The following is a 27296-nucleotide window of genomic DNA, read 5'->3' on the forward strand; positions in this document are numbered from 1 at the left end:
TCAGTCCAAGGCAGCGGATGACTCTTGAAATTAATCAATGAAGCGATAATACGAGTAGGTATATGCGGGGACGCAGATATCCGTCGCTACAGATATACCCTCAAGTGTCCTCGACATTTTGTCAGAGCATCCTCCGGTCACTCGGCTTATTGCATGACAAGTGAGACGGTTTTCTCATACGAAAAACACAAGACCTTTGGGGGGGGGGGGGGCACCTTCAGTGTTTGCGGATGCGCCTGTGCCACTTTCAAGAGTTGTACTGTGTGCATGGGTGGTCACAGTACGCAAACTCCGAACGTGTTTTGCACAGAGAACAGCGATACAAAGCACTGGCAATGCAGAATGGACGCTGTCAGAGATGCCCCCAGCTGCCTGTAGCAGACGTGCCTTTTCGGCAAGGGTTTTCTCTACCTTTTCGTTCGACTGTGGACTGTGGATGCAACCACTAACATCGCGGAACTGTCGCTCTGTCCTATATCCACTTGAAAGTCGGCTGACGTTCTAATGACTTGGCCATTGCCATCGTCTGTCGTTTTCCTGTTAATTTTGGGGCTCCTGTGCCGGACCACATACTCAGAACGGAGGAATGGTTCACTCCTCCTATTGCCGACTGCCCATTCGACTAGCAGAAGCTTCATTGGAAACTAGGTGTTGCTGAAGGGGTTTCTAAAGGACTCTTCGCGGATAATCTCCGATACTTTAAAAGCCACTCGGGGCCGACCCTGAACCCTCATATCATTTGAATTGGTGTCGTCGCGGAAGGCTCTGGCTCTTTCGAGAAAGTTTTGCCTGATCAAATAAGTTAGCCCCAAGTTTGTGTTTTCTGCGTTCTCGGATGCAGTTTCGACTTCGTTGAAGCCTGGCAAGACACGAGGGAGAGCGGACAAACAGAGCGAAACGTTCTGTCTCGTCGCGTCGTCTTTTTCTAGATCGACGCTGCTGTGGCTTCCTAGTAGCTTCTGCGTTGCTTGAGTCTTTGTTCGTCCCCTGTCGGAAGGCCTCTTCCCTCTTCAGAGAGGCACGTACTTGCTCTGTCTTCTCGCGCTTCTCTCGCCTTCTAGCGGGCAGAACGGAGCTCGACGGACGATCCATTTGGCGGCTTGAAGCGCACGGCACACTTCTGCCCGAGAGCGCATGCATTCTCCCAGGAATCCCAACGCCCGAACTTTGCTGTTGACGAGAAACCGAGAGACGTCTCTCCCTCTACAATTTGTCTTTCGTTTCTCTTGTAGTTTAGACGGCGGTGCCAAACTCTCCCTCTGGGAGCTTTGGAAGCCTCGCCATTTTCAGCGCCGGGTGTTGTTTCCTCCTCGACTCTTTCGACGTTGCCTCGGTCTCCCCCCGACGCGCACGAAACGAATCTCTGCGAGGGTCTTTTCCCGTCCGACAGACAAGAGAGAAACTCTTCGTGTCGTCCGTTTCTGCTCTTGGTTTCCCTCTCTTTTCGCTTAGCCAAGATGATTGAAGTTATTTTGAACGACCGTCTGGGGAGGAAAATCCGCGTCAAGTGTAACCCGGACGACACCGTCGGAGATCTAAAGAAACTTGTCGCTGCCCAATGCGGTAAGTTTGCCGGTTGATTAAAGAAGTCGAAACAAACGAAGCTGCTTCGCGTTACGCTTCATTCCTGTGAACTTCTCGCCCCTGCAACGGGTCTCTGCCGTTTCAGAAGGCGGTCGATGGCCCAACTGTAGAGAAGACACACTGCAAATGGGAAGCTCTCCTTCTCGGTGTTCCCCCAACTTTTCCTCGGTGAAACAAAACGCGAGTGCCGTTGTGCGCGGGAGGCGGATGCGCGTCGCTCGCCCGGCACTGGCTGTTGTTTTCGTAGGAGAAAAAGGGGTTTTGTCGAGACTTCCTCTCTAGCATTCCCCATAAGCTTGTCTCGACGACAGGCTTTCTGCACACAGGTTTTGCGGAACGGTCGAACCTTTCGGAGAGGCAGCGGACTGTTTCCGGCGCATCATACTTTTCACGCGTTTATTTTGTGATTTGCAGGCACAAGAGCAGACAAAATCCGCATTCAAAAGTGGTACACAATCTACAAGGATCACATCACTCTCGAGGATTACGAGATCCACGACGGAATGGGGCTAGAGCTGTACTACAACTGAGTTCTCTGCGCTAAGCAAAAGCGACTTCCGTCGCAGATGCTGTCTCTACCTGGCGTCTCCCCGTTCCTCTCTTTTTGTTTTTTTAATCTCTTTCTCTCTGAACCCGTGTCCGCGTTGTTATTGTCAGTCTCCGGCGAGAGAAGGCTTTTTAGACCTGGGGGATGGGCAGCCGCCTGGACGGCACCAATGGCACTCCACTCTAGGCTTGGTTGCGGTTTCTTGTAAAGAACTCTTTCTTCTCGGGATTTCTTTCCACGTTTCTCTCTTCTGTCGCCCGCACTGCCTTCTGGTCTCGGTCGTTCTGTATTTCAAGACCATGTTCCCTCAACGCGACTGATTCCTCGCACCCTTGTACATGTACGGACGTGCCACAACCCAAGTAGAAATCCGTGCTCCTCTGCGGAGGAACAGCAGCGAGTTCCCAAAACGCGAGATTTCGGCGCCTCAAATTTAAGGCTTTTTGCTCAGCTGTTTACAACCGTTTTTCTTGGCTAGAGACCGCTTTTCCTGTGCCGAGACCCCTCATATGCTGGATAGTTCGACTTGCGGGTGCTCAGATTTTTTGCTTTCCTGAAACTTCCCGTTCCGCACAGCGTCACCGCTGCTAAATGAAACAAAAGTGCCACGGATAGCGAAACACCAGAGTGTGACGCTTACAGCCCCTCCGAGTCAAAAGGGGGACTTTCCCAAAGACACCAAAATTCAAAGTTGAATAGACTGTAGAGCACACTGCGAAAAATCCACAAAAGCCGATTTCTCCACTCTCCCGTCTCTTCCCCAGGCTTCTTGTCGGCAGTCTTCCCTTGGGATAGTTGACCGCTTCCACGAGCACTCTCGAGTTGACCAGTAAGAAAATGCAGACGATCGAAACATACGATGCCCCATTCCCAGACGCAGCGGCGGGAGACTGGGCTTTGCCTTATCGCAGAAACCACCCCTCTACACGCGACTCACAGCGACAGAAGACAGAAAAACAGAGAAACGACGCAAAACAGCCCCAATGCGACAAAGATTCTGTCGCACCATGCGATCCCAACCTGCATCTCCAAAACTAGATATCTCTCCGAGTATAAGCATATATCTATCTATCTACCTATCTATCTATATATGCAGACACACACCTAAATATATATATGTATATCCATCTCTCTCTATATATAGATATAGATATAGCAAGAGATATCTATGTGGCAATACATAGTCGGAATATGTTGCGTGCTGAGTTAGGAGACTGCAGACGTGTTTTTCTGCGAAAGGGCTTTGCAACAAAATCGCGCGGAGATGCGCATTTGTGAATATGCATGCATGTATGCATGCATCGGTCCATTTTTTTACCGCGGGAAAACACCCCACGCATCTCAATCGCGTTTACACAGTTGGAAGGAACGCGGAGGCCATGCGCCAAGCCAATACACGGGAACACTCAACCCGAAGACCTCGAGAAAGATGCAAACAAAAAGCCTAACTCGCCACAAATTTATGTAAACGCATTTCTTTTTCTACACTTTCCAAATCGGCACGCACCCTACAAATATACAGTTTGCCTGTGGGCAAATATACATAGATATACAGTTGACATGGTCCAGTGGTGTGCGTGCACTTTGCAAAGATTGACAAGAGTGAATCTCCGGCGGGCAAAAAGATCAACAGATACCGTATCACAAGCTCCAGAGGATTCCAGAAACAAGAGAAAAGAGAACTCTCCGCTACAAGTTGATGTACATATATGCATATATATATATATATATATGTATACATCAGTGTACGTACTTTTGTGTCCACGCTAATACTTAAGTTTCATCGTCATCACGTTTACTGCCTGGTCTTTGGGGAGGAAGAAACTGGCGAGTTGCTTGTTGCAAAAACGGCAAACCTCAACCCCCCGATCCGCGACGTCACATCCGCCTCTTTGGCTTTCTTCGACTCCATTTGCACGCTCTCCGTTTTTCTCGATGCTTTGCGCCTTTTCGTTTCTCGCCCCTTCGCGTTGGTCTGCTGTCGCATGTCCTCGCAGGCTCCCCTCTTTGTCCCTCACAACCTCTGTTCCGTCCCTGCAACAACTGCAGTTGCTTGCTCGCCTGAGAGAAGGAATAAATCACGGACCAGCGGATGCCTCTCCGACTGCTCCCACGCTCGACGGGAACTTGAGTTGGTGGGTTCCTGGAAGCAAAAGGGAAAAACGCGAAACACGGTAGATTTTTCTTGGTGGCGCGGGAGAGACAGCGAGAGGCGACCGACGCGTCCTCGCTTTCGAGGCGTCTTTTTGTTCCGTTCGCGAAGACGGAAACCCCCTCCCCTGCAACGGCCTCGCGCGTGCTTCCGCGGAAAGGAACGAAATCGCGAAAAAACGCGGAGAACTTTGGGAAGCGACGTGTCTCCTTTTTCCACGCCCACAAAGTCGCATGCCAAAGAACAGGCGACGCCGGCGACTCTCTCCACAGAGATAGAGCAGCAAAGAGAGAGGGGACGAGAAGGCGCTCACGATCCCACTCTTTGCAGAGCGATGGTCGGTTTTCCTTCTCTTTCTTTAGAAAGGAACGCACCGTCTGGGAAGGTGATCTCTTCAACCTTGTTCGTGAAAATTTCCTTTCTCACGCCGTTGCTGAAGAGGATTTGCACGTGTCCATCGGCGAACTGAACCTCACGCTGGCCGTCTGCAAATCTGATCAGAATGCGCCGAAAAAGACACGGGAACAATGCACACCCGAAGAGGAATCGAGGAAAGACGAAAGCCAGCACAAACGCTAGAAACGCGCATCCATAACGAGTACGGAAACCGATTTTAGTGCACACCTAATATATATATATATATATATATATGTACAGTTCGTTTCAGCGGGGTTGCAGAGAAGAGAGACGAAACGCATCGCATTGCTCACCTGTTGTATTTCCTTCCATCGGGCAGGGTATACTGGAGGATGTTTTGCTCCGCGAAGTGGTAAATCTGAAGAGCAGACAAGAATCTGGTGGTCTTCGTGAGAAATCGGAAAATGAACGCATGCAGAGGTCAGCCCTGCGACAGTGAAAAGTTGTCTAGACACGCGGGAAAAGGGAGAGACGACAACGGGAGGGAAGAGAGAGGAACAGCCCACAGGAAGAAACAAGGGAGAATGAGAGAGAAAGAAGGAACGACGAAAGAGAGAGAAAGAAGAAACAAGGGAGAACGAGAGAGAAAGAAACAACGGAGAAACCGCCAGAGATACAAACTTTGGAAAAGGTGGACGCAGACACAGAAGACGCACATGCATTTCTTCCCCGGTTGAAATTCGAAGGTCTCCGTTGACAAAGAGGACAAACGTCGATCCGTTATTCGCCTGGACTTTCTGCAAACCGCTTTCGTAGAGCAACCGGCGCAGGCCTGAGAGAAAAGAAATGCGCAATTCCGAGAATGCACATGGATCGATCTCACAGGTCGACTCCAGACAACACGATTTGCATTCTCATGAGATATCTCGCACTGACGAGGAGCCCATGCTGGAGAGCAGAGAAACAGTCCAACACACGTATACAACGCCTACGAAATGTATGCACGCAGATATAAATAAATATATATAAATATATATATATATAAATGTATATATATATATATATATATGGATGGATAGATGTGCATAGACTTCACATGGAGGTGCGTCTTTAGGCTTGCATGTGAAGGAGTAGCTACGCCGCGCCGAGAAAGCCCTGCGAGGTGGATTCGCGAGCAACGTGTATCTGTCTATGTGGATCTTTGAATGTCTCGACGCGTTGTTGAAGTGCTGTGCAGTGTGTGGACCTGTGCGGTAGATGATTTCTTTCCGCCCCGCCTTCTCCTTCTCCTTGGCAATGTCTCCGGGGTTTTTCAAGAGCTGAAACAAGGCCTCGCGACTGCGCTGGAATGGCCCCTCAAAGTCGAACTGGAGAAGATCGCGCATGCTGCGTCGGAAAAGACCTGAGACACGACGCGGAGAGCACACGAGCGTGGAAAGGCCGCGATGTGAAGAGAAGACGGCGCGAGAAAAAAGGGGAGGAAAGGAGGGAAAAGAAGACAAGAGAAGAACAGCTGCGCAGAGAGCCGAAGAAAGAGGACGCGGCGGGCACGTGCACGAGCGAAGAGACACGCGAGAGCCTCGACCCAGACGCAAACACGTCTCCTGTCTCTTTTCAATGCAGTCACGTCTCCTCTCTCGCCTCTCTCTCTTCTTTCAATGCAGTCACGTCTTCTCTCTCGCCTCTCTCTCTTCTTTTCCCTCCACACGACTCTGTCGCCTACTTTGGTTGCACTCGGGCGCTTTGGAAGCATCGGCGCGTCTCGCGCCTGGCCCCGCGGGAGCTGAGGCAGTTGTATGGTTCGTCTCCACGAAAGGTCCGTCCTTCTCGCCCTGTGAAGTGCCGCGCTGCGACAAGTCTTCGACCTTCTCGCTTTCCACGCTCTCTGCGCCTCCGCCCCTTCCCGTCCCGCGTTCCGCCGACTCCGCACCGGCCTCGGCGCTCCTCGCGGATTCGCGGCCTGGCCCGGGAAAGAACTGCGGGCTGGGCACGCTGGGAAGCGCCGCAGCCGTGCACGGCGCAGGCGAAACTGCGTAGCACGACGGCGTGAGAAGAGCGGCGCCGGCGTCCGCTTGACTCGCGGAGCCGCTCGCGTTGGCGAGGCTCTCAGACTTCCTGTCTGGCTCTTCGCGCGGCGCGCCAGGCGGCGCGGGGAGCCCGTTCTGGAGAGGAAAGCCGCGCTTCTCTGGCTTCTCTGGAAGAAAACGGCGAGACGCAGCGCCGGGAAACGGCGAAGCCGCCGCGGGAGACAGCCGACAGGACGCCGGCTGTCTGTACACCTGAAACTCCGTGGCGGTTTCGGGAGGAGACGCGGGTTCCACCTGCGCAGCCCCGTCTGCCGCCTGCGCAGGACGCGGGCCTTCTTCCTCTCTGCGTCGCGCCGCAATCCAACGCCGCTGCCGCTCCAACTCCCACTGCTGCTCCTCGAGTTGCTCCTGCTGACGCTTGAGCCGTTCCTCGTACTCCCGCAGCCGAGTCGCCAGCGCCGAAGAAGAAGTCGAGGCGAAGGATGCGTCGGGTCGCGTGGGAGGGTCCGTTAGCTGTTCCGGTTCCCCTCCTCCGCGAGACGCGCGCGGTTCCTGGTCGGAGGGATGAAGAGACAGCGCGGTGTGGAGACTCGTCTCCACAGCTTCTTCCCACTCCGAGAGCGAAAGGCGAGGAGGTGGATGCAGTGCCTCGGCGTCGGGGTCTGGGGCACGGATAACCGCGAGTTCTTCTCTCGACGGCGCCTCTCTCCCAGGCCGCCGAGTTCCCTGGAGTCCAGGTGGACGCTGCGTCTCGCTGTCCGCGCTTTCGTCTTCTCGCTGCGACGGGGATTCCCCGCCATACCACGATCTTCTCCGGCCGTCAGGCGGACCGGCTGCATGCAGAGGCCGCGAAGAGGCGACGGCGAGAGGCCGGCTGTGCGTTCGCTCTCTTGGAGAGAAATCGTGTTCGTCCTCGAGCGCGCGGTGACGGGGGGAATCCGTCGGCATTCCCGGCTCCTCGCCAGAGTCGGAGAGCATTTCTCTCTTCCGTGTCGCTGGCTGGCAGGCGCCCCGAGCGTGGGGTGTACGTACACCTGCCGACCGCGGAGACATTTGGGACGAGAAGCGCCTTTCCGGCCCCCGTTTCGGCGCGTCGAGCCCCGTTTTCGCGCGCGCCAACAGGAAACCGGTCTTCCCTTTCGCAGTTGCGCAGAACTGCTGCTCCGCCAGAGACAGTTCTTCTTTCAGGGCACAGTTCTCTTCTTGCACAACTTCTTTCTCGCGTCGGAGACGCTCGACTACGGCTCGCCACCGCTCCTTTGCCGTTCGAAATTCTTCCTGGAAAACAGAAAACACTCGACATTCCGCGCGTCTCTCTTCCAACCTCTCTCGGCCTTCGTCCCAACTTCCTCCGCGCTTTGCCCTTCCTTCCCTTCTCTTTCCCTTCTCTCTCTTCTTTCCCATCTCTCTCTTTCTCTTTCCCTTCTCCCTCTCGGTTCTTTCTCTCCTCGCACCCTGCGCTCCACCCATGTGTCTCCGTTCCCTGCTCTCCCTCTGTTGTGTGCTTCTGATTTTTCTTTTCCGCGCGTTCTCGCTGTCGTTCCCTCGCCTCTCTGTCCCCTCTCTCCGTCTTTGCCCGTCTCTCACCTGAACTTCTTCTAAGCGCTGTTGGAGCGTCCGGTGTCGCTCCTGTTGCTCCTGTTGTTGCTGAATCGATTCGCGTAGTCTCTCGCGCTCGCGTGCGACGCGCCGTTTCTCTCTCAGAAGCTGCTGCCGCCCCGCTTCGATTTCTCGCCAGGCGAGCTGTCGATCTTCTTCCACTCCTCTCCTCAGGGACTCTGAACAGCCGCAGACAAGCCAGAGAGAACAAGGACTGTCCCTTCCAGGCAGAAACGCGAGAAAAGACAGAGAGGCTAACAGCCAAACGAAAACGCGCACGCGCGTCCAGGCAATCCTAACCCGCATGTTACCTCGTTCAAACGCGATGTCCTCTCTTTGCTTTTGCAGCTCGGTCGAGATGCGCCGGAGCCTCGCTTCGCCATCGCGCAGTCTCTGCAGCTGCAACTTTAGCAATTCCAGTCTGCTCTCGAGAAGGCCTGGAGAACTTCCTTGCTCTGTCTGGAGAAACTCCGGGGCTTCGAATCCAGGCAGAACCCCGTCCAAGTCCTCTCTTTGTTCTCTGCCTCCCTCTGCATGCGCGGCGTCGAACAGGAAGCCTGCGCTCTCTCCTCTCGGCCCGTCTCCCCTTTCCGCGTGGCCTTGCAGACTCTGGGAGGCGCCCTGTGGAAACGAACTCGCTGCGCGCTGCGACGGCCGACGCGAGGAAATCCCGCGCTCTTCGACGGCGTAGAAACGGTCGCGAACGAGGTCAGAAATCGGCGCCTCGCCCGCTGGAAGGTCTTCGCTGTCATCTGCTCCAAGAGGCGCGGCTGTCTCTACACCGCGGGGGCCCGCTGGCGGATCTCCTCGCGGCCGAGAAACAAAGCCGCGCGGAGACGCTCCCTTTGCTGGTCCGAAACCCGCAGAGACGCCATGGCCTTCTCTCTCGAACGCGCTGGACTCCATTTCAGACGTCGTGGAAAACGTCTTCGAGAGCAAGCCGCAGCTCGAACTGGACGTCTGTGCCCCGTCCGCCGTCGTGACACTCGCGCTGCTGCCTGTGCGCGTGCTCGCGAGGTGTACATACACCCCGTCGGCGTGCTTCCCTTCCCGCACCTTTCGGCCTCTCGACTGCTCTTCCGGCTCGCCCGCGTCGTCGCCTTCAAAGTCGTCGGACCGTCTCGGCGCACCCGTTTTTCCAAGTCGCGAGCTCTGCGCAACATTCGCCTGGCCGTCGCGCTCGCCGTCCGCCGTTCTCGCGAGACTTCGTCCCCAAGGCCCTTCGTCGCGCTGGCGATCGAAACACCGGCCGCCGCCAGCTTGGCTTGCATGCGGCTCCTCGAAACTGCGAACGCAGAGACGGCCCTCTCGCTCGTCTCTCTCGCGTTCTCTGCGTTCCGGAGTGGAGCCCGCGTCTCCGGTGTCTCTTCGCCCGTCCCCCCACACTTCTCTTCTCGGCGAGTGAGACTCGTTGAGCGAGGCGAACAGCGGCAAGTCACGTCCGTCGCCGTGGCCGTCGCGTCTCTCCTCGCTTCCCGGCTGCTGCTCGCAGTCTGCAAGAAAGGCAAAGATCCGACAAAAAGGAGCCATAAAACCTCTCAAGGGTCTCTCTCGCCGCGCCTCCCCACGCAAAAGACCGTTCCCGCTCGCGCATTCTCGAGACTCACCTTCTCCGAAGCTGTAGACCAGGGCGGAAGGCGCTTTGTCGTTGAGCACCGGTCGCGCGCTCGAAAGCGGCTTCTCGTTGGGAAGAGAAACGCGGGAATGCCTCCTCGCGGGGGACGCCTCATCTCCAGTGTACGTACCGAAGCGGCTCTGCCCCCGAAGCTCCTCCGGCTCTTCGCGAACCGGCACAGAGCGCCATCCCTTCGCTCGTTCGCGAGCTCTGTGACGCCCCGCGTTCGCCTCGTCTTCAGGCGTCGCCGTCCACACGAGCGAGACGCTGTCATCTTCGTCGCCGTCTCTCCCCTCGACGTTCTCCTCTCTGCTCTGAGAAACGCGCAAGTCGCAGTCGAAACTCGCATCGCGTCCCCCTCGCTCCACACACGCTCGCTCTTCTCTGTCTCCCCGCTCGTCTCTCGCTCTCTCCCGCCGCGCGCACTCCTTGGACTCCCTCGCAGCGGGTCCCTCCCGCGAAAACGCGAACGAAGACGCGCGGGGCACGGCCTCGGAGAGCTCCGCTCCCGGAGAAAGGTTTTCGGAGTCGGGAGTCTCCTGTCCACGGAGCGAAGGTTTCCGCGAAGAGACAGAAGCTCGGAACCGAGCCGCAAAGGCAGCTTGCAACCCCCCGCGTCTCCGAAGGAACGGCCGGGGACTCACGCCCGCCCCCCGCCGCGCCTCCTCACTCGCCATGTCTCTATCAGAAGACGAGGACGACTGCCATGCAGAGGGAGAATCCAAGGGTGCCCTGGAAGCGACGCGAGAACGGGACGGCGCCCGCGGAAAAAAACCCGGCTCTGAACCGCGCCAGACGAACGACGCGTCAACTCCACTACGTGCCACGCTTCCGTCTCTGCCCCAGCCGCGGTCGCCTTCTTCTCTTCCCACGCGACGCACGGCCTGTCTCTCCGCAAAGGCGACAGCTGTCTCCTCGTCGGAGACGTTTTCTTCTCGGGCGTCGGGTCCCCTCGCCCCAGGTTTTCCGTCTTCCACGTCTATGTCTCCTTTCCAGCTCTCTGCCGTTGCTGGGCTGTGTGTGAAGGCGCTGTCTCCGCCTCGTTCCGCAGCTGGAAGAGACTCCGGCCTCTCGGCCCCGCCTCGCTTTTCCTCGCCGCTCTTTGGACGCCCGCGCAGACGAACTTCTTCTCTCGCCAAGGCGCGCTCCAGCAGCCGCTCAAAGTTGCCGTCTGTGTTGAGTCCCACGGGAACGTCGTCGAGATTCACTGGCGACTTTCGGGGAATCTCCTCGAAGACAAGGTCGGGCGGCGCACGCAGCGGCGGCGACGGGGGCAGTGCGCGCGGCGGCGGATACTCTCGCCACCAGTCCAAAGGGTCCGGCGAAGCAGCGGAAGAAGAGGAAGAAGAAGAGGAAGAAGAGGAAGAAGGATTGTGTGTGGGGGAGATCGGAAGTCTTCCTTCGGTGTTTTCTGGGAGAGAAGAAGCTAATCCTTCCGTGGAGAGTATCTGTTTGGTTGGATGGGAAGAGTACGAGGCACTGAGTCGGTCGAGGCCGAATCCGTTGTCTATGCGAGCTCGCGACTTCCTTTCCGTGCTGTGAGATGGACGGTTGCCTCCCTTGCCAGTGAGAGAAGTCTTTTGGCGTTGGCTTGGCGAGACTGGCCCTCGCGAAGAACCGAGTTTCTGCGCATTTTTGTACGACGAGCCTATCGAGCGATACGAGGCTCGAAGAGAAGCTTCGTCTGCACTCGCATGCAAAGAGAGACTTCCCCGTAAGCTGCGCGAGTGACTCATAGTCTCTGGTTGTTTGTGCTCTCTCGCGCGATCGGTTGTCCTCTCGTCTCGAGGAATCGTTTTCACTTCCCAAGAAGTGTCTTTGAAGGGCTCTCTCGCTGCGTCCCAACGCGCTGCTTTCCCATCACGCTCGAGCGCTGGAGGAGTGAAAGAGTCGCGCATGCACCGCCGTTTTTTTTCCGGGGCTCTGGGCGACACCGAGAGGTTGAGGCTGAGACCGTTCTCTGGCCAGACGCGTACCCGTTCCTTCGGTTTTGGAGAGAACTGGCGAAGACGCAAGAGCGGAGGCGGGGAGGAGGGGACGGAGACAGGGCGAGGAAGCAGAGGCTTCTTCCCTCGAGAGAAAAAGAAAGGAGAGAACACGTGCCGAAGAGACAAGACAGGCTGGGCGACAGGGCAGACAGGTTGGCTGTCTGTTCGCAGAGAAGAGAGGGGGAAACGTGGCGTTGAATGCGCGAGAGGCAAAGCTTGGTTGCGGAGAAGAAAAGAGAAGGAAACGGAGGACTGAACAGCACCGTGGGTTCTTTGAAGAGCACAGATCTGTGGACATTGCCTGTCCCCCCCAGCAGAAGCAACTGAAGAGACAAGGTCGGTGAGAGCGAGCGAAAACAGATGCCTTCACGCCCGCGTTTCGGCGGCACACGCAGACAGAAATCTCAGCTTTGCGCCAGGATTTTCAGAACGAAGAACCAACAAGACAGCGCACCCAAAAACCGGAACTGGGGCGCCGCCGTGTGCACACTGAGGTAGGGCAGGGAAACGCGAGGAGAAGAGGCTGTGTGTCCTTTGGCGAATCCTCGATTGCGGCTTTCGATGGAACTCTTTCCGGTGAAGCCGAGTTAGCGGGAGAGAGGCGAAAAAAACCCGCCGAGAAACCGAGAGAAACGGAGATAAAACAGTCCGAGAGTTGCATGTACACCCGGCGACCCAGAGAGGCGGTCTCGTTCCGCCTCCTGCACTTTTGTCTTGGCGAGAGAAGGCCCGAGAAATGGAGACGAAAGAAAAAGAAACAGAAAGCGGAAGGCGTTCCAAGACAAGGAAGACACAGGTAGAGGTGGGAGATCTTGCGCGGGGGATAGACTCTCTCCTGTCGCAAGTCGCAATGGGTTTGTATACTCACTTTGCCGAAAGTACAGCGAACGTCTTTTCCCGTTTCCCGGTTGACTCACGCCGGCGGGTGTTTCTCGCTCTTTCTCTAGGCTTTCCTGGCTTTTTCTGCGGTCGTCGCCGAGCGAAGGCGCACACACAAAAAGGTGAAGGTTAGGGCGCTCGCCTTCCGGCGATCTTTCGGGGATCGCGCAAAATGCAGAGAAACGGTCGCTTTCTCTGCTGCACTGGAAAACCTGCCGCGAGAGTCAAATGTGCGAGCGACAGCAGGCGTTTCTCGCTCTCTGGCGCTGGTCGCACAGAAGAACGAGGTTCCAAAATCGCTCTTTTCACTCGTCTTCCTTTCTTGCTTTCCATCGCCCTTTTGTGCCTCTTTCTGCGCTGTTTCTGCCTGTCGGTCTCTTCTTTTTAAAACCGGGGGAGAAAGGCTGCACGCACACGGTAACTTGGATGTCTTGGTCTTTTTAAAAAGAAACGTGCTCCTCTTCATTCGTCCTCCACTCCACCTTCTTCGCAGTTCACGACTTTTCGCAGAGAGGCGGGCTCTGGCTGCTAGGGGCTCTGTTTCAGTGTCGGACAGGCGCTCAGCTTTTCCGTGAGAGAATCAGATTTAGATACACTTCGGCAGCTGAAATTGAGAAAGGCCGTTTGCGGAGACTGCGGAAAGCACGAACAAGAGAGGCGCCCAGAGGGTATGAAGAGGGGAAAAACAGAGACAGGGGGAGACGTGTGTGTGTGTGGCTGTTTTTCTCCTTCGCGTTATCGCAGAAACACACTTACGGTAGCCCGAAACGTTTGGATTTTGATGCGTGTGTCTACACACACGCGGTGACACGGAACGGAATCGCAAGACAGGGTATGGACAAGCCACCAGAGCGGAAGAAACTCTCGCGTTTCTAGGAACTTCATAATCCAGTGCCCGTCTACTCTCTGTGTGGTCACGTCTGTCTCCTGCTTTAAAACCGGCCAACGAGGAGGGAGGGGATTGGACGAAGGCGCGAAAACGAACTTGTCGCCGGTTCTCTTTTTTCCTTGCCTCTTCGAACCCCGTGCCAAAACAGGCAAGAAAAGGAAGGCTGCCGACAGGACTTGATCCCGCAAGAACTCTCTTCTCGCACAGCCTCGCCGTAGGCATACACGAAGTCTGTAGATCCACGCAGTGCTCGTGCCTGTCTTTCTACTCTTTTTTTCGATACTTTGCAGAAGCCCTGTTTCCTCGTTCAAAGCAACAGGCGAATGTGGAAAAGAGTCGCTTGCCTGCGACTGTGAAGATCTGAAGAGGCTTGCGGGGTGTCTGAGGCTCGTGTCTTGCGTGGTGCGAGGGCCGTGAGTTTCTCTTGGCTCTTCTGCGTCGAGAAAAAGGCGACTTTCCAGGTGAACCGTAGCGCGGAGAGTCGCCAGTGCTTGCGACATCTTGGTTTCTTTTCACTCCTGACAGAGGCGAACGAAGCGAGACTCCAAAGAAAAAGAGGCGCGAGGATCCCGAAACAAAACAAACACTCGTGTTTACGAGCACAACAGAGCTAAGACCCCAGTTATCCTCCCAGATGGAACTTTGAAAAAGGTTCGCGGTAAAAACCATGCCCTCGTCCTCGCCCCCTCTCCAAAGCAACTTCCCCGTTATCCCCCGAAGGACAAATCGTAGCTCGCAGATGCATGCACAGTGCACACAAGTTCAACAAGTTCATATACATATATATATATATATATATATATGTAGGCGTTCATGTATAAGTACATACATATGTTAGAGTGTATACGTACCCGAACGAGCACGACGTGGTCAGCCTCCTCTTTCCGAGAGGCGTATTTATGAACGGTTTTCTCCCATGTACTGCCTTTTCCAGTTTCAGTTGGGTGTGTATCTGTCTCTGTATCGATATGAATATATATATATTGAGAGATATCTAGACATCTCGGAAGCACGAGGATTTGCCCATTTCTTTACACGATGCATTTTCACTATCACCGCAGTCGGCGCCCTCCGCGAGGCCCCGTTCACCTTCCTTACCACTCGACGAGTCCTCGTCATGGCCACAGACCTCCCTTTGCCTGTTCTCCACAGTATCACTCTCACCACTGCGCAAGGCCCAAGTCTGTTTCCCACTGGATGCATTCTTCCCTTCGCCCCCAGCCCGGGGTTTCTGGGCACCTGCGGCCACAGTGCATGCACGCATCTGTTGGCCGACACCGATGTTGCTCTCGAGGACGGGTGGACTGTCTTCAAGAAACGCGTCAAGGCTTCGGCGCGGCGCCTCCTCTACCCCCGATCGCCCCACTCGCTCCACAGACCGGCCTCTGGACAACTCGGCCTCCTGCTTCCACCGGGTCTTTACAGCAAGTTGTACAGATTCTGACCGCGGACTCGGACGACGAGGACTCCGCAGGAAAACGGACACACGCAACACACTGGGCGCCGCACCACTCGCCGCATGCACACCCGTCCGCGAGTTCTTTGTCATCGGCAGGCAGTTCCCTCCAGGCGCCTTCGTCCTGGTTTTGGGAAGAGCCTCGCCACTTTGGCACACTTTGCGCCTGCGCAGATCGGTACGAAGGCGACACGCCTGAACCTGCAGATCGAGGCGGGAGGTACCGCTGAGACCGCAGACCAAAAGGGCTGGGAAAGGGAGATCCTGAGCGTGTGTGGAAAAGCCGCGCGTAGAAAAGCGATCGCTCGCTTGCGCAAAAACAGCAAATGGATACGAAGAACGCTACAAAGAGCTCGCGCGGAGAGGCCCATCCTCGTCTACCTGTGCCACGAGGGGGCGTAGACAGGGGTAAGCGACGACGGCAGAAAAAGGGAAAAGAAAACACAAAAGTACGTAACGCGTTTGAAGCCTCACGAGGAGAAAGGAGAGGCGATGCAGCTTCGGAGACTCCAAACACGAATCGTATCGCTGGTCGCGTTGGAGACTTGACCGTTTGGCGGTATATGAACCAGGGAGACACACCAACCGGTTTTTACGTCCGTGGCAAACAAACAGAGAGGCGCGATAGACGCAGGGAAGACGAGCGCTTCTCCGTCGCCACAAACTGTGAAGTGGCGTGAAAGAGACCAAAAAGACGGAAGTTCGGGGCAAATCGAAGGTTCAAAGAAACGAGGAAACACCGGGAGCCAGAGCACACACAGACGGAGGGAGATCCCTGAGAAAGGGCCGATGTGCTTCTGAACGAAAACTGTGTGGATGTCTCCGGAAACAGAGATGGAGCGTGACGAGTAAAATGACGGCAGAGTTGGCTGAAGTACGGGCCGAGGTCTCACGGAAAATCGCAAAAACATTCAGTCCACTAGAGAGGGCGTTTCCCTGGGTTTCTACCTCTTGCAGCAATCACCTGTCAAAACAGTTGCCGGGTTTTTTGCACTCATTTGCATCGATCCGGAATGCTTCGGAACGGTCTGTGTCCTGTATATCTAATAGAGTGTCATGCACGCTTTTCCTCTGCCGTGTAGAAATAACATGCGGGGCTCTGTCCTCTCGTCCCTTCATGCGTTGTGTCCGACTCGGACGGAAGGCGCGTCGGATCTGAAAGTCTCTGTCTTTCTGCATTTGACCACCCGGAAGACTTGATTTTCTCCTTTCAGTCTCCTCCCGTCGCTCCGGAAAACCATGTGAATATCCCGATCTCTCTCTCTCTAATATATATATATATATATGTATATTTATTGTGTACATATATATATATATATGTCGAACGGAATATGTGTAGGTAGACACATGGGAGGTCCTTGGAACTCGCAGCAGTTGACAGAACGACAAACAAGCCGATATTGTGGAGAGTCTCTGCCTTCTTCGTTTGCTAGAAAATACCTGAAAAGCTATCCTGGGAAAGTGCAAAACTGGCGAGCGGGCATCTCCGACGGTCCAGCAAAAAACACTGTTTGCTCGCAGAATGGAGCCCCCGCTCTGCCGGTTGCTCCAGATCTCACGTCGGGATGAAAAACAAGGCGTTCTTTGCAACAACCGATACACGGCGGTTCTCGTACTCTGAGCGCGCGGCGGCAAGTCGGAATGCAAACCGAAAAAAAGAGTGATTTCTACCGAATAACGGAGCGCTGGAAAGCGGAAGCCCAGTCGCGGTTGCTCACAACCCAAGCCCATCCCAGCGTTCGACCTGACGCTTTTTTTTAATGAAGATGTCGAAACGCTTTGTCCGCGTAGACTGCCCGATTCGGTTCTCCGTCCAGTCTACGGACTTGCACGCATCCGCACATAGATTCACCAGTGTCTTTAGAACGAAAGTGAGTGCCGAAAAAGAAAGAAAACTCTCCAGTAACTGTTTTGTGGAACGCCAACGCGTTCAGTGGGAAAGACTCGAGGCGCGCGGGTTGTTGAAGATTTCACGGAGTGGCCAAGTCGTTTCCTCTCGGATACAAGGCAAGAGCACGTCCTCCCTAGGAAACCGCGAGAAAATGTCTCTTTTCCGTTTTTTTAAGACAAACAAGAGAAAGCAAGCAAAGATCCATAACCCCGAAAACCCCCCAATCGATAGCCTTAACAGTCGAGCAGTCGAGAGAGAAAAGGATGCGCTTTGGAGTGCCGCTCTGGCAATCTTGGACAAGAGCCGCTACTAAAAAAGCGAATTCTCCTTGCGAACAAGAAGGCGGTTTCTCTGCGAAACCACCTGCGTTGCCCCGCACACAAGGCTCTGTTTCCTCTGCATACGCGCCGAGCCATCCCCTTGGATTTACGCGCATGGAGATACATCTTCGATGTCTCTCACAGCAGTACACCTAAACACAGGTTCGAATGAAATGTAGACTTTTATTTGTTCTGGAAAGCTCAGCGCTTCGCGAGCGCCTTGTGCTCGCACCGCTCTGGAGTCATCTTCAGACGCCGTCTTGCCGCTTGCCAGAATCGCAATTTCCTCGAGAGGGCGTTGGATTACAAAACAGATCTACGTATACATATATATATATATATATATATATGCGTATGTGCATATATGCCTATGCATGCGGGGAGGCACACAGACCCTCTGATGCGTCAGACGACCAAGACACTCACGCAGGCCTAGTGCGCCAGCAGTTGCCCGGCCTTTGTTTCCCAGAGGCTGCTTCAAAAAAGATTTTTGTGTCCGGTGTCTAGCCACCTCAAGAGAGACGCACTTTCCTCTAGCGAATCTTCTCCCTTTTCACCACACACCACTCCCGTCTTTCGCAACTTCTCTTCCGGCCACAGCACTTTTTTCCACAACCAGACACTGTCGATCTCTCTCGGGTTCTCCCGTTCCCTTTCACACCTGTTCAATATGGGACCGCACGTGCGCATGCACACAGCGCAGGCCTGTCCCAAAATGAGGATCTACAAGTTCAAGTTCACATTCTCTTCCAGAGACGAGACCGCGTCCCCCTATGAGACACAGCGTGGCAGCTGATCGCCTTCCCAGCACGCGCCTCTGCGTCTTTGTCTGTTGCAGAAACAGATTTCTGGGAAACGCAAACGCAGCCCTTGCCGCTCGTGTCTCTCGCTGCCCAGGGAAAAGTCCTCTGGTTCTTACGCTGAAGTTTTTGAAACCCTTTGGCGCTTTCAAAAACTTCAGCGTCTATCCCGCATCGATCTGATACACCTTCCCGTCTCTGGCCCAAATACGAGCAACGCCACTGAAGAAGACACAGGAAACACCATGCGCGAAGAGCCTGGGAAGAAAAGAAATCTACGGACCCCCGTTTTGTCCGTAGATACATACTCCCCCGTTGTGTCTACAAACGGACAAAGACAGAGAGACATATATACAGATGCAGACACCAATGTACCTGTTCAGATACACCCACATACACACATATATGCATACATGTACATACACATATGCATATAAAAATATATATATGTATACATATTTCTTTGCTTCCTTTCCACGTGGCCTTGGAGAAGCGCGGGTCCCTTCCTCAACTGTCTCTCCTTGTCCTCTCCGGCGTTTTCGGGTTCAGAAGGAAAGTGTCGGCAGGCGACTGCGAGCAAGCTGCAACTCGAGTTCTTCCTTCTCAATTTTCTCGGAAGGGAGAGTCTGAAAAAGGAAAAGACAAAACAACAGATCGTGTCGGAAACCGGAGAGGGGGACAGACCGCCGCGCTGGCGGCAGGCGGCCGCATGCGGGCACGAAAACCGTTCTCTAAAAAGATTCAAACGGAAAAAACCTTACCAGGAGATTCGCAGTGGCGAAGAAGCCGAAGCCGAGGACGCTCACGCACAAAATCATGGAAAACCCAACCCTGAAGAAAGGCGAAAACACGGGATCCGCGGGAGAGCCATCCACACGAGCTGGCCTTCTGGGGACTTGCGTTTTCCCCATGCTTCCCACGAGGGGCCAGGAAAAAGAGAAGAACAAATCGCACAGAAAGAGGGAGAAATGAATCGCAGAGATGGAGAGGAACAAATCGCAGAGATATAGAGGAACAAACCGCAGAGATATAGAGGAACAAATCGCAGAGATAGAGAGGAACAAATCTCAGTGAGAGGAACAAATCGCACAGAGAGAGGAATAAATCGCACACAGAGAGAGGAATAAATCGCACACAGAGAGAGGAATAAATCGCACAGAGAGAGAGGAACAAACCACATAGAGAGAGAGGCACAAATTGCAGAGCGAAAGGGAAAGACACACTCTTCCTCTACGGATGGACACATGCAGAAACCCACTTCGAAACAGCTTGAAATACAGAACCAGGCATTCGTTTCCAGAAAACGGGAGACGGAGAGATAAAAAAATAGAGACAGCACCCGTTTTCCCGAGGCAGGGACACATAACTTTTCGCGCGAGACGTACGCGAGCGGGAGTTCCTTGGTAGCTTCCAAGGCAACTTGCTGAGACTGCCAGGTATCCACAAAATCCATCACCGCGCCGCTTGCCAGGGGCGCTGCAAACCAGCCGAAGACGTGGTACCTGAAGAGAAAAGAAAGAGCGCTCGAAACGAGAGAGAGAGTTCCAAAGAAACGTTTGCTCCGCGTCTAAAGGCCGTTCAGGATCTCCCAAAGACGCCCTCACGTTGTTGTGCTCCTGTGTCTTTCGGCGTCGATCGGGATTCGGCCGCACATGCCTGTCTCCCTCCACCGGCGCGTCGACCAGTGATGCGCGAGAAAAAATCTCCGCAATACACACGCACATGTACACACACAGATGTGCACACATATATGCACACGGGTCCAGTACTTCCGCTCTTTCTGTCTCTCCTTTTGTAGCACGTGCGTCTACTATGCCTCTGTCGCTGCATCTCTGTCTCTCTCTATATGCAGCCCCATATAGACAACTCCGTTCTCTTTCCTTTTCCTCTCTCAGTATATATATATGCATGCATGTGGAACGATGTGTGGATGATGGGTAAGTAGCGCGCATGCCTGCATGCATGCACACCGCTCCAGTCTGTTGCAGAGTTTGTGAATGGCTGCGGAAACTTACGCAAACTGCGACACTGCGGAAGAGAGACTCCGCTGGTGCACGGGGACGGAGGAGAGAATCATGCCCACGGCCACAGGGACGAGAGCGGCTCCAGCGAAGAGGGATCCCCACAGCAAACCGGCAAAGAGGAAAATGTTTGAGACATACACGCACGCGACGGCTTGAAGCGCAGCGATGCCTGCGGGGAAAAAGAAAAGCCGTCGAGAGCTCCACACGCTTCATCGTCGCGACCTGCCAATCTCTCTCCTCTCCCAAGTTCCCGTCCTCACTCTCTCTCCAAAGTATATAGATCACATATATATACACACAGAGACATACATATATTTATATATATAGATGTGTCCACCTCTCTGAATATACCTGTATATCTGTGCAAAGGATTTTTTCCTCTATTCTCTACCGCTGAACTGCGTCTCTGAGGGAAGTCTTTGGGAATGCGTGAAAAAATGGACGCGTCGCCGCGACGGGTCCGGAAAGGAATGGATGAAACGGCCTCTTCGATCCAAGCATCACGCATATTAATATTTCACAACTGGAACAACGCATGCGTGTTTTCCCCATGCCTCCCACATTTCGTCTGTGTACCTGCAAAGGCCGTCGCAACTCGGACTGCCGTTCGTTGTTGGCCTCCGCGGTAGCCGCCGCACTGGTCACACACGTACCCTCCGCACCAGACTCTGCGCGAGAACGGAAACACAGAAAAGCTCGTATTTGCACAGATACACACACAGCCTTTCCGTCCTGATCAACGGAGCAGAGCTGGAAGAAAAACCTAGTCTTTCCTTCTTCCCTGTTCCAGCTTTTTCGGCGATGAATTAGAGAATCCTGGGGCTTTCCGTTTCCCTGTGCTTGTATCCCCCAGTGTTTTTCTAATTCAGGCGCACAGAACCCACATGAGGGGGCGCGCATCTCCTCTCGGTCTCCCGGCGCGTTTTCCGAAAATGATTATGCCTTCTCTTTCGGTCTCTCCCCGTCTCCCCTTTGGGCCTCTCTGGTGTACGTACACGTACAGGAGAGAACTGTGGTAGACACAAGGGTGCGTCAGTTTTTCCCGTTTCTTGTTTGTCTTTTTCAAAGGGAAGAGACACCAGCAGGCTCTGGCGGGCCAAATGGAGACTCTGTTCCCTTCATTCTTCACCACGTAACGCGGAGACACCCACGTTTCTCCCCCTCAGCGACAGGCCAGATACCCTTCCGGTGTATCTCACGCTGCTTCACAACTTTCCCTCTGTTTCTGTGGACTCGCTCCGTTTTTCTCGCGCGCGTCTTTGGAAGTTGTGCCGAAGATGTGCGCACAGACGCTTCCTTGCCTCTCTCCACAGAAACGCGTAGCGTCCAGATGCCGACTCTCCCCCCGCCGAGACAGGCTCGCCTCCCCCTCCCTCCCCGCCCTGAGGCGCCTCTACATAAAAAACCAAGGCGCCTCGGGGCGCACGTCCTCCCACTGCTCTTCTTACCCGGACGTCGGAGCAGTCAAGAAGCAAAGTGTGGAGAGAACGACGACGGTGATCTTGTTGAACTTGAGGACGATAACCATGTACTCGGTGACCCAGAACTGGATGCCCGTGACCACAAAGTACAGCGTACTCATTCCGAGGGTGATAATCACGTAGAGCGGATTCTTCAACAGACTGTGTACCCCCTTGAGCGAAGCATGCAGCACCCGCCAGACGGATCGCATTGCCGAAGACTCCTCGCCCCCCGCCGTCGCGCCGTCTCCCAGCATCGGCAGTCCGCTGCAAGCAGCCCAGAGAATGCGAAAAAAAGGTGGAGTCCCCGGAGACAGAGAGAAGAAGAACGGCCTTGTCACAGGAGCATTCAAAAGAAAACGGGCTTAGCGGTGTGTTTTTTAAGACTGGTTTACATGCACTCATATTTTGAGATGCAGTTTAATTGGAAGCCGGAATCGTTATTAAGCGCCCAAAAAAGGGTGAAGCTCGCGGAGAGCAACGAGGTCGGTCCTTTCGAGAGGAGAGAGAGGAGCCTTAAGCGACATTTCTGTTTTCCGGGACATGTCACAAACTGCATCTTTGTGGTTCCTTCCTGTTCTGCACAGTCCATCCACGCGTGCGAGTGTGTTGCGCCAAAGAGGAGAGAATGCGGTGGGCGATTTTTTGGGCGACGCCGAAGACACAAATCCAAGGAAGACGACGCATCCGCCTCGGTCCCCACACGATGTCGACTGCTGGCGTGCGGGCGCATTCCCCGCCGAAAGCCCGAATCGTTTTCCGCGACACAGTCGAGGCCACGAAAGCTGGACGAGACGGGGCGCCTGGACACGAGACAGATTTTTTCACGTTTCCGCGAAAGCTGCGAAAAAACCTCACCCTTCCCGCTCGGGGTCAAGATGCGCGTAGCTGGACGGAGGGAGGTTCACTGTCTTTGGGGCCGAACACGCGAGGGCGCAAATCAAGGGAAGGAGCGCAACGGACTGCATGCAGGGAAAAGAGAGACGGCGCGTTCCGAAGACTGCATGCGAAGGTCGAGTAAACACGGAGAGACTGGGGACAAACCCCTGCACTTCATGAACTCGACTTGGCGGTCATGAGACTCCGAGGGGATGTCGGATCCAGGAAACGAACGACAGTGAAGATCTAACCCGGCACTCCGAAACTCGGCGCGTATATACTCCCCGCATCCTCCCCCAGACAAGGCAGTTTGAGCGTAGGCAGAAAAACCCAAAAGAGAGAACGGCGAGAATCCCTCCACAGGAAGAGAGGCCAGCGAGACAGGGAAGGAGGAGAGACAAACAGGCACTTGGACGGGCACGCCCGGACCCCCCAGGAGACAGGTCACACCCTCTCTCACATGAACCGAAGGCTCCTCGTGTCTCGAGGACGTTTCTTGCGATTCTGGAAAGGATTTTCGCTCACGTCTGTCTCACCTGAATCACGAACGGCGTTCTCCAAGACGTGGCGGCGAGGCCGAAGCTGTTTGCGCCGTGGAACTTCGAGAGCACTCCGCCGAGGAAGTAACCGAGGACCGTTCCTGGCGAGGAAAGAGAGGAAAGGAGATTCCTCGTGAGAGAAGGGAAGGGACGAAACGTGAGAGGAACTTTGGGAAACACGATCCACAATATAGACCTCTTCTCGCAATCGGGAGGCGTGTGTGCTAAATGTGCGCAACCCTAGAATTGGGAGATCGAGCGGGACCCGCGAAAAAAGATGGGCACTGCAGCCAAGCTCTCAACAAAGAGAAAGACTACCACGCACCCTCTATCCAGACACTTGTTTTTCCGTCTACTAAAAACGTTTTCTGTCCCCATCCATCTCCTTATGCCCACGTTTTTATCCCTGAATCTGTCCAAATCTCTACCGGTATCTACTTGCGTCTATTGACCTATATGGATCGATATCTATGGAAGCGGGTACGGGGATTTATGCACGCACATGCCCCTAGAGCTCTGGAGTCGCCAGACAAACGAACGCAACGCGAAAGTTTGGTTTTTCAGGTCGGCTGTGTGCCTCCTGCCGAGCTTATCCCTTTGATCAGCCATGCTTCACACATATTTCACACACATATTTTCACACATACATAGATATACATATATGTCACACACATATTTTCACACATACATAGATATACATATATATATGTAAATATCTGTGTGCAGCGGACTGTAGAATGCGTAGAGAACTTCCTTGTAGAGGACACTCTCCACATCGCCTCGCGCCGACGGCCATGCATTGACTGGTTTTGAGTTCCAGAGTTGAAGTCTCACCTCCGATACCGCCGAGTTGCGTAAAGGCCATCCAGCGCGTGACCTGGCCCTCAGGAGCAAAGGCGTCAACCCACACCGGGACGTAAACCACTGGCAAGGCCTGGAAAGCACAAAGACAAAAACCAAAAAACCCACTTTTTCTGCGGCTCTCCAGGTCACCCTTCAGGCACCGCGGATTCTACACGGTGTGAGCCTTTGTATCTATGTAGGTAAATTGATTCATAGAGAATATTCACTATTTCTTTGACCAAGCAATTCTCTCCTTTCACACGGGGAACGTGAACACCTGTTTCCCTTCCACGTGGCATATCAGGACACCGATCTCTCTCTCTCTCGAGGTCTCTCTCTGTTGAACCTTTCTTTTTCTGTCGCCGCGCGCCTCTCGACAGGAGCACCCAAGGCGTTGAGGCTTGCTCGACACTGGAAAAAGATACGATAGGAGCGAACTGTGCGCCCGGGGGGGGGGGGCAGCGGCCCGCGCGTGACGCAGCGGACGCGGCTGTCTCGCGACGAAGTTTCCCGTGCGAAGGCCAGCGAACGAAAGCGTGAACGGAGTCCCTACTTGGCAGAGTCCAATGCAAAACCGCATGATGTACATCACGGCGAGGCTCGAGGAGGAGGAGAAAACGTATAGCCCTGCGCTGAGACACGTCAGGGAGGCGACAAGCAGCCACTTCGCCCCGAGATGCTGGTAGGAGACGCCTGCGGAGAGCAGAGAGAGGGGAAGCACAGGAAGAGAGACACTTTGCGCCAAGAAGAGACGCTCCAGCGTCTCGATGTGAACGCCACCACTTGAAGCTGTTCACATCCTGCGGCTTCCCTTCCTGTCGCTCGCGTCTCAGCGCTCGGCCAGGCGTCAAAACCCTCGACGACCCTGGGCATCGACGCGCGCGCCGAACTGCGCGACGCCGCGTTTCTCTCCGTGCCCATCCCAGAAGTCGCAGTTCCGCGATATCCCTTCCTGTGCGCTCTGTCTTTTCACCTGCAAAAAGAGTGCCGACAATCAGGCCAAAGTAGACGAGGGATCCGAGGAGACTCTGTTCGACGAAGCCCATCTGCGTGAAGTGTTCTTGCAGATCTCCCAGGACGGCGGGGATGACGCCGTGGTCAAAGTTGCACATGACGGACATGAAGAGCATGCAGACGAGGGGGAAATACCCCACAGAGCCCGACGCAGACGCCCCCGCGTGCGCTGAAGCCGAGAGAGACGCAGCCCCGTGGGCGTCGACGAGCGCGCGGCGCCCCGCGTGGCCCACGCTGAAGAGCTCTTTCTCCTGCGTGCATGCGCGAACCTCGCACGTCCCCTCAAAGGCGCCACGCACCCTTCGTCCCGGAGCGTCGCCGGCTGATCCCAACAGGAGCGGCGTCGACGACGCTTGTGCCTGGGAGATCCAGGACGCGTCGCTGGCCCGCGGGAACAGGTCAGCGCTCGCGCGCGGATACGCCTCCGAGTCAGGAGCCGTCGCCGGGGTGTCTGAGAACAGAAATCGCCGAGAGAGAAACTCAAAACGCGAAGGAATCCACCAGGAACCCACGCAGCATAGCACCACGCCTTCAAGACACTGCATGAAGGTGCGTCGTGGGTCTATCCACGCTTGCATGCCGAGATATGTCAAACACATGTGTACATGCGTGGGGGGGGGGGGGGGGGCGAGGACTGGGGACACGTAACGCAAAGGCTGACATCAAAACATGACCATGCGACCCTTTGCCTCCGTTGCGGCTCATGCACGCACATGTCTCCACAGCGTCATCTCCATCGATCTCCCTATCTCTCTCTATCTATTTACACATACCCGTATGCACACATGCACGCATAGATGGATATACCTTCCGGTTCCATTTTCTCGATATCGACATGTTTAACACTCTGAATAGTCGAACGCATGCGTCAAACGGGCACAAATGGGTGGTCTGTCTTGGGCCATGTTTCGTCCTTCTGTGGGAAGACTTACACATGTTTGGAATGGCGAGGTACGGCGCGCCACCCTGAGGACTGAGCCGCACGCGCTGCTGCGTCTCGCGGCTGACGGAAGCGACGCAGGCCGCGCTGGGAGTCGGCAGCGCATGCGGTCCAGGCGCGGTCCGATGCATTCTTTGGACAGAGCTGTAGCTCGGAACCGGGTCCGCGTGCGCTGCGAGTGAGGCAGTCTGGCGGTTTTCAGCGGGCCCCGCGTGCCCGCCGGAGATTTGCGCCGGCGCATGCGTCTGCAACGGTTTCGGCTTTACAGGCGCCGCCAGCTTTCGGCGGGATGCCTCGCGCCCCAGAGCGGCAGAGGAGGCGAGGCGCGCGCCGCGTTTTTCTGCAGCCGTTTCTGCATGCGGGCCGAAGACAGCCTGGGGACTCGGCGAGGCGCCTGGAACCGTGTCGGCGCCTGGCAAGCCGGGCGAGGCTGCGAGGCTGCGTTGGGGCGCGAGGCGCACGCGCGCGCCTTCTTTCTTCGCAGCGAAACGGTGCGTTGCGTCGAGGCCAGACTGCGGGTCCGCGATCTGCTCACATGCCGGAGGCGGGAAAGCAACGCGCGGGTGGGTTGCCCAGTCTGCCGGCGGTGAAGCACCGGGCACAGGCGCAGAGGCGAACAGCGAGACGGGACGCGGCGAGAGCGTCTCGGCACTCTGCATCGTTGTGAGAGGACAGGAACAGACGGGAAGAGACAGGAACAGACGGGAAGAGACAGGAACAGACGGGAAGAGACAGGAACAGACGGGAAGAGACAGGAACAGACGGGAAGGACGGTGTGCTCTCTGCGGTTCTGCAGTGTGGAACCCAGACCGAAGGAGAGAGGGAAGATCCCGAGGGGACCAGCTGCCGGTCCCTTCGATCAGAGAGAGGTGAGCTTTCAAAGGCGCACAGAGAGAGACAAGCGAGGCGAGCGAGGCGAGGCCATTTTACGCGTTTCTCCTCGACGCCTTGAAGAGGGGGAACAGCCGTGGATCCCCGAGAGGAGAAAGGCAGAGAGGACGGATAGCGACACACGGCAGGGGAGCCCGCGCGGCGTTGACTCCGTTGCAGGCGGCAGCAAAAGACGGAAAGCAGGCGACTGGACTGAGAGACGGCGACTCGGACAGAGAGAGACGGAAGGGAAGAGGTGCCGAGCTCGTCTGGGCTGACGCAGCGGGGAGCGCTTCGAGCCAAAAGGTTTTGGAACGCGAGGACGGAGAGGGAGCGCGGAGACCCGCAAGACAGCCAAGGCGGATCGGGTTTCTCTTGACGCGGAAAACGAAAGACAAGATCCGCGTTTTCCCGGGAAACTGGCGAGAAAAAGCGCAGCGCGGACGGGGTCGCGCAAAGTGTAAAAACTCAAGACAAGGGGTGAGGCCGGAGAGATGCAACGCGACAAGCGACAGTCATATAAGCCCCAGGGAAAAAAGTAAGAGACAACGGAAAGCGACGCATGTGTGCGTCAGGGGGACACATGTCTGTTAATAGTATTCGAGAGGAACGACTAAAAACGG

General features: G+C 55.3%; 3 protein-coding genes across 3 annotated transcripts; 1 reads left to right on the forward strand and 2 right to left on the reverse strand.

Annotated features, from left to right (window-relative positions):
* Positions 1-1457: 1457 nt before the first annotated feature.
* Positions 1458-2114, forward strand: NCLIV_027790 (hypothetical protein; the record flags this gene model as incomplete). Its single annotated transcript, XM_003882973.1, has 2 exons — positions 1458-1563; positions 1999-2114. The coding sequence occupies 2 exons, from the start codon at positions 1458-1460 to the stop codon at positions 2112-2114; spliced, it is 222 nt and encodes a 73-aa protein (XP_003883022.1).
* A 2095-nt stretch (positions 2115-4209) lies between these two features.
* Positions 4210-11617, reverse strand: NCLIV_027800 (conserved hypothetical protein; the record flags this gene model as incomplete). Its single annotated transcript, XM_003882974.1, has 9 exons — positions 4210-4274; positions 4658-4776; positions 4994-5058; positions 5357-5472; positions 5887-6042; positions 6364-7945; positions 8255-8445; positions 8578-9759; positions 9874-11617. 9 exons carry the CDS (start codon positions 11615-11617, stop codon positions 4210-4212), a joined length of 5220 nt encoding a protein of 1739 aa, XP_003883023.1.
* Positions 11618-18649: 7032 nt separating this feature from the next.
* On the reverse strand, positions 18650-26462 carry NCLIV_027810 (conserved hypothetical protein; the record flags this gene model as incomplete). The annotated part of the gene is made up of 12 exons (XM_003882975.1): positions 18650-18730; positions 18866-18935; positions 19490-19606; positions 20120-20297; positions 20705-20796; positions 21577-21855; positions 22447-22550; positions 23004-23107; positions 23841-23940; positions 24403-24542; positions 24823-25314; positions 25796-26462. The coding sequence occupies 12 exons, from the start codon at positions 26460-26462 to the stop codon at positions 18650-18652; spliced, it is 2424 nt and encodes an 807-aa protein (XP_003883024.1).
* Between the last annotated feature and the right edge of the window lie 834 nt (positions 26463-27296).

The sequence above is a fragment of the Neospora caninum genome, chromosome VIIb (genome assembly GCF_000208865.1).
Source record: "Neospora caninum Liverpool complete genome, chromosome VIIb".
Lineage (NCBI taxonomy): Eukaryota > Apicomplexa > Conoidasida > Eucoccidiorida > Sarcocystidae > Neospora > Neospora caninum.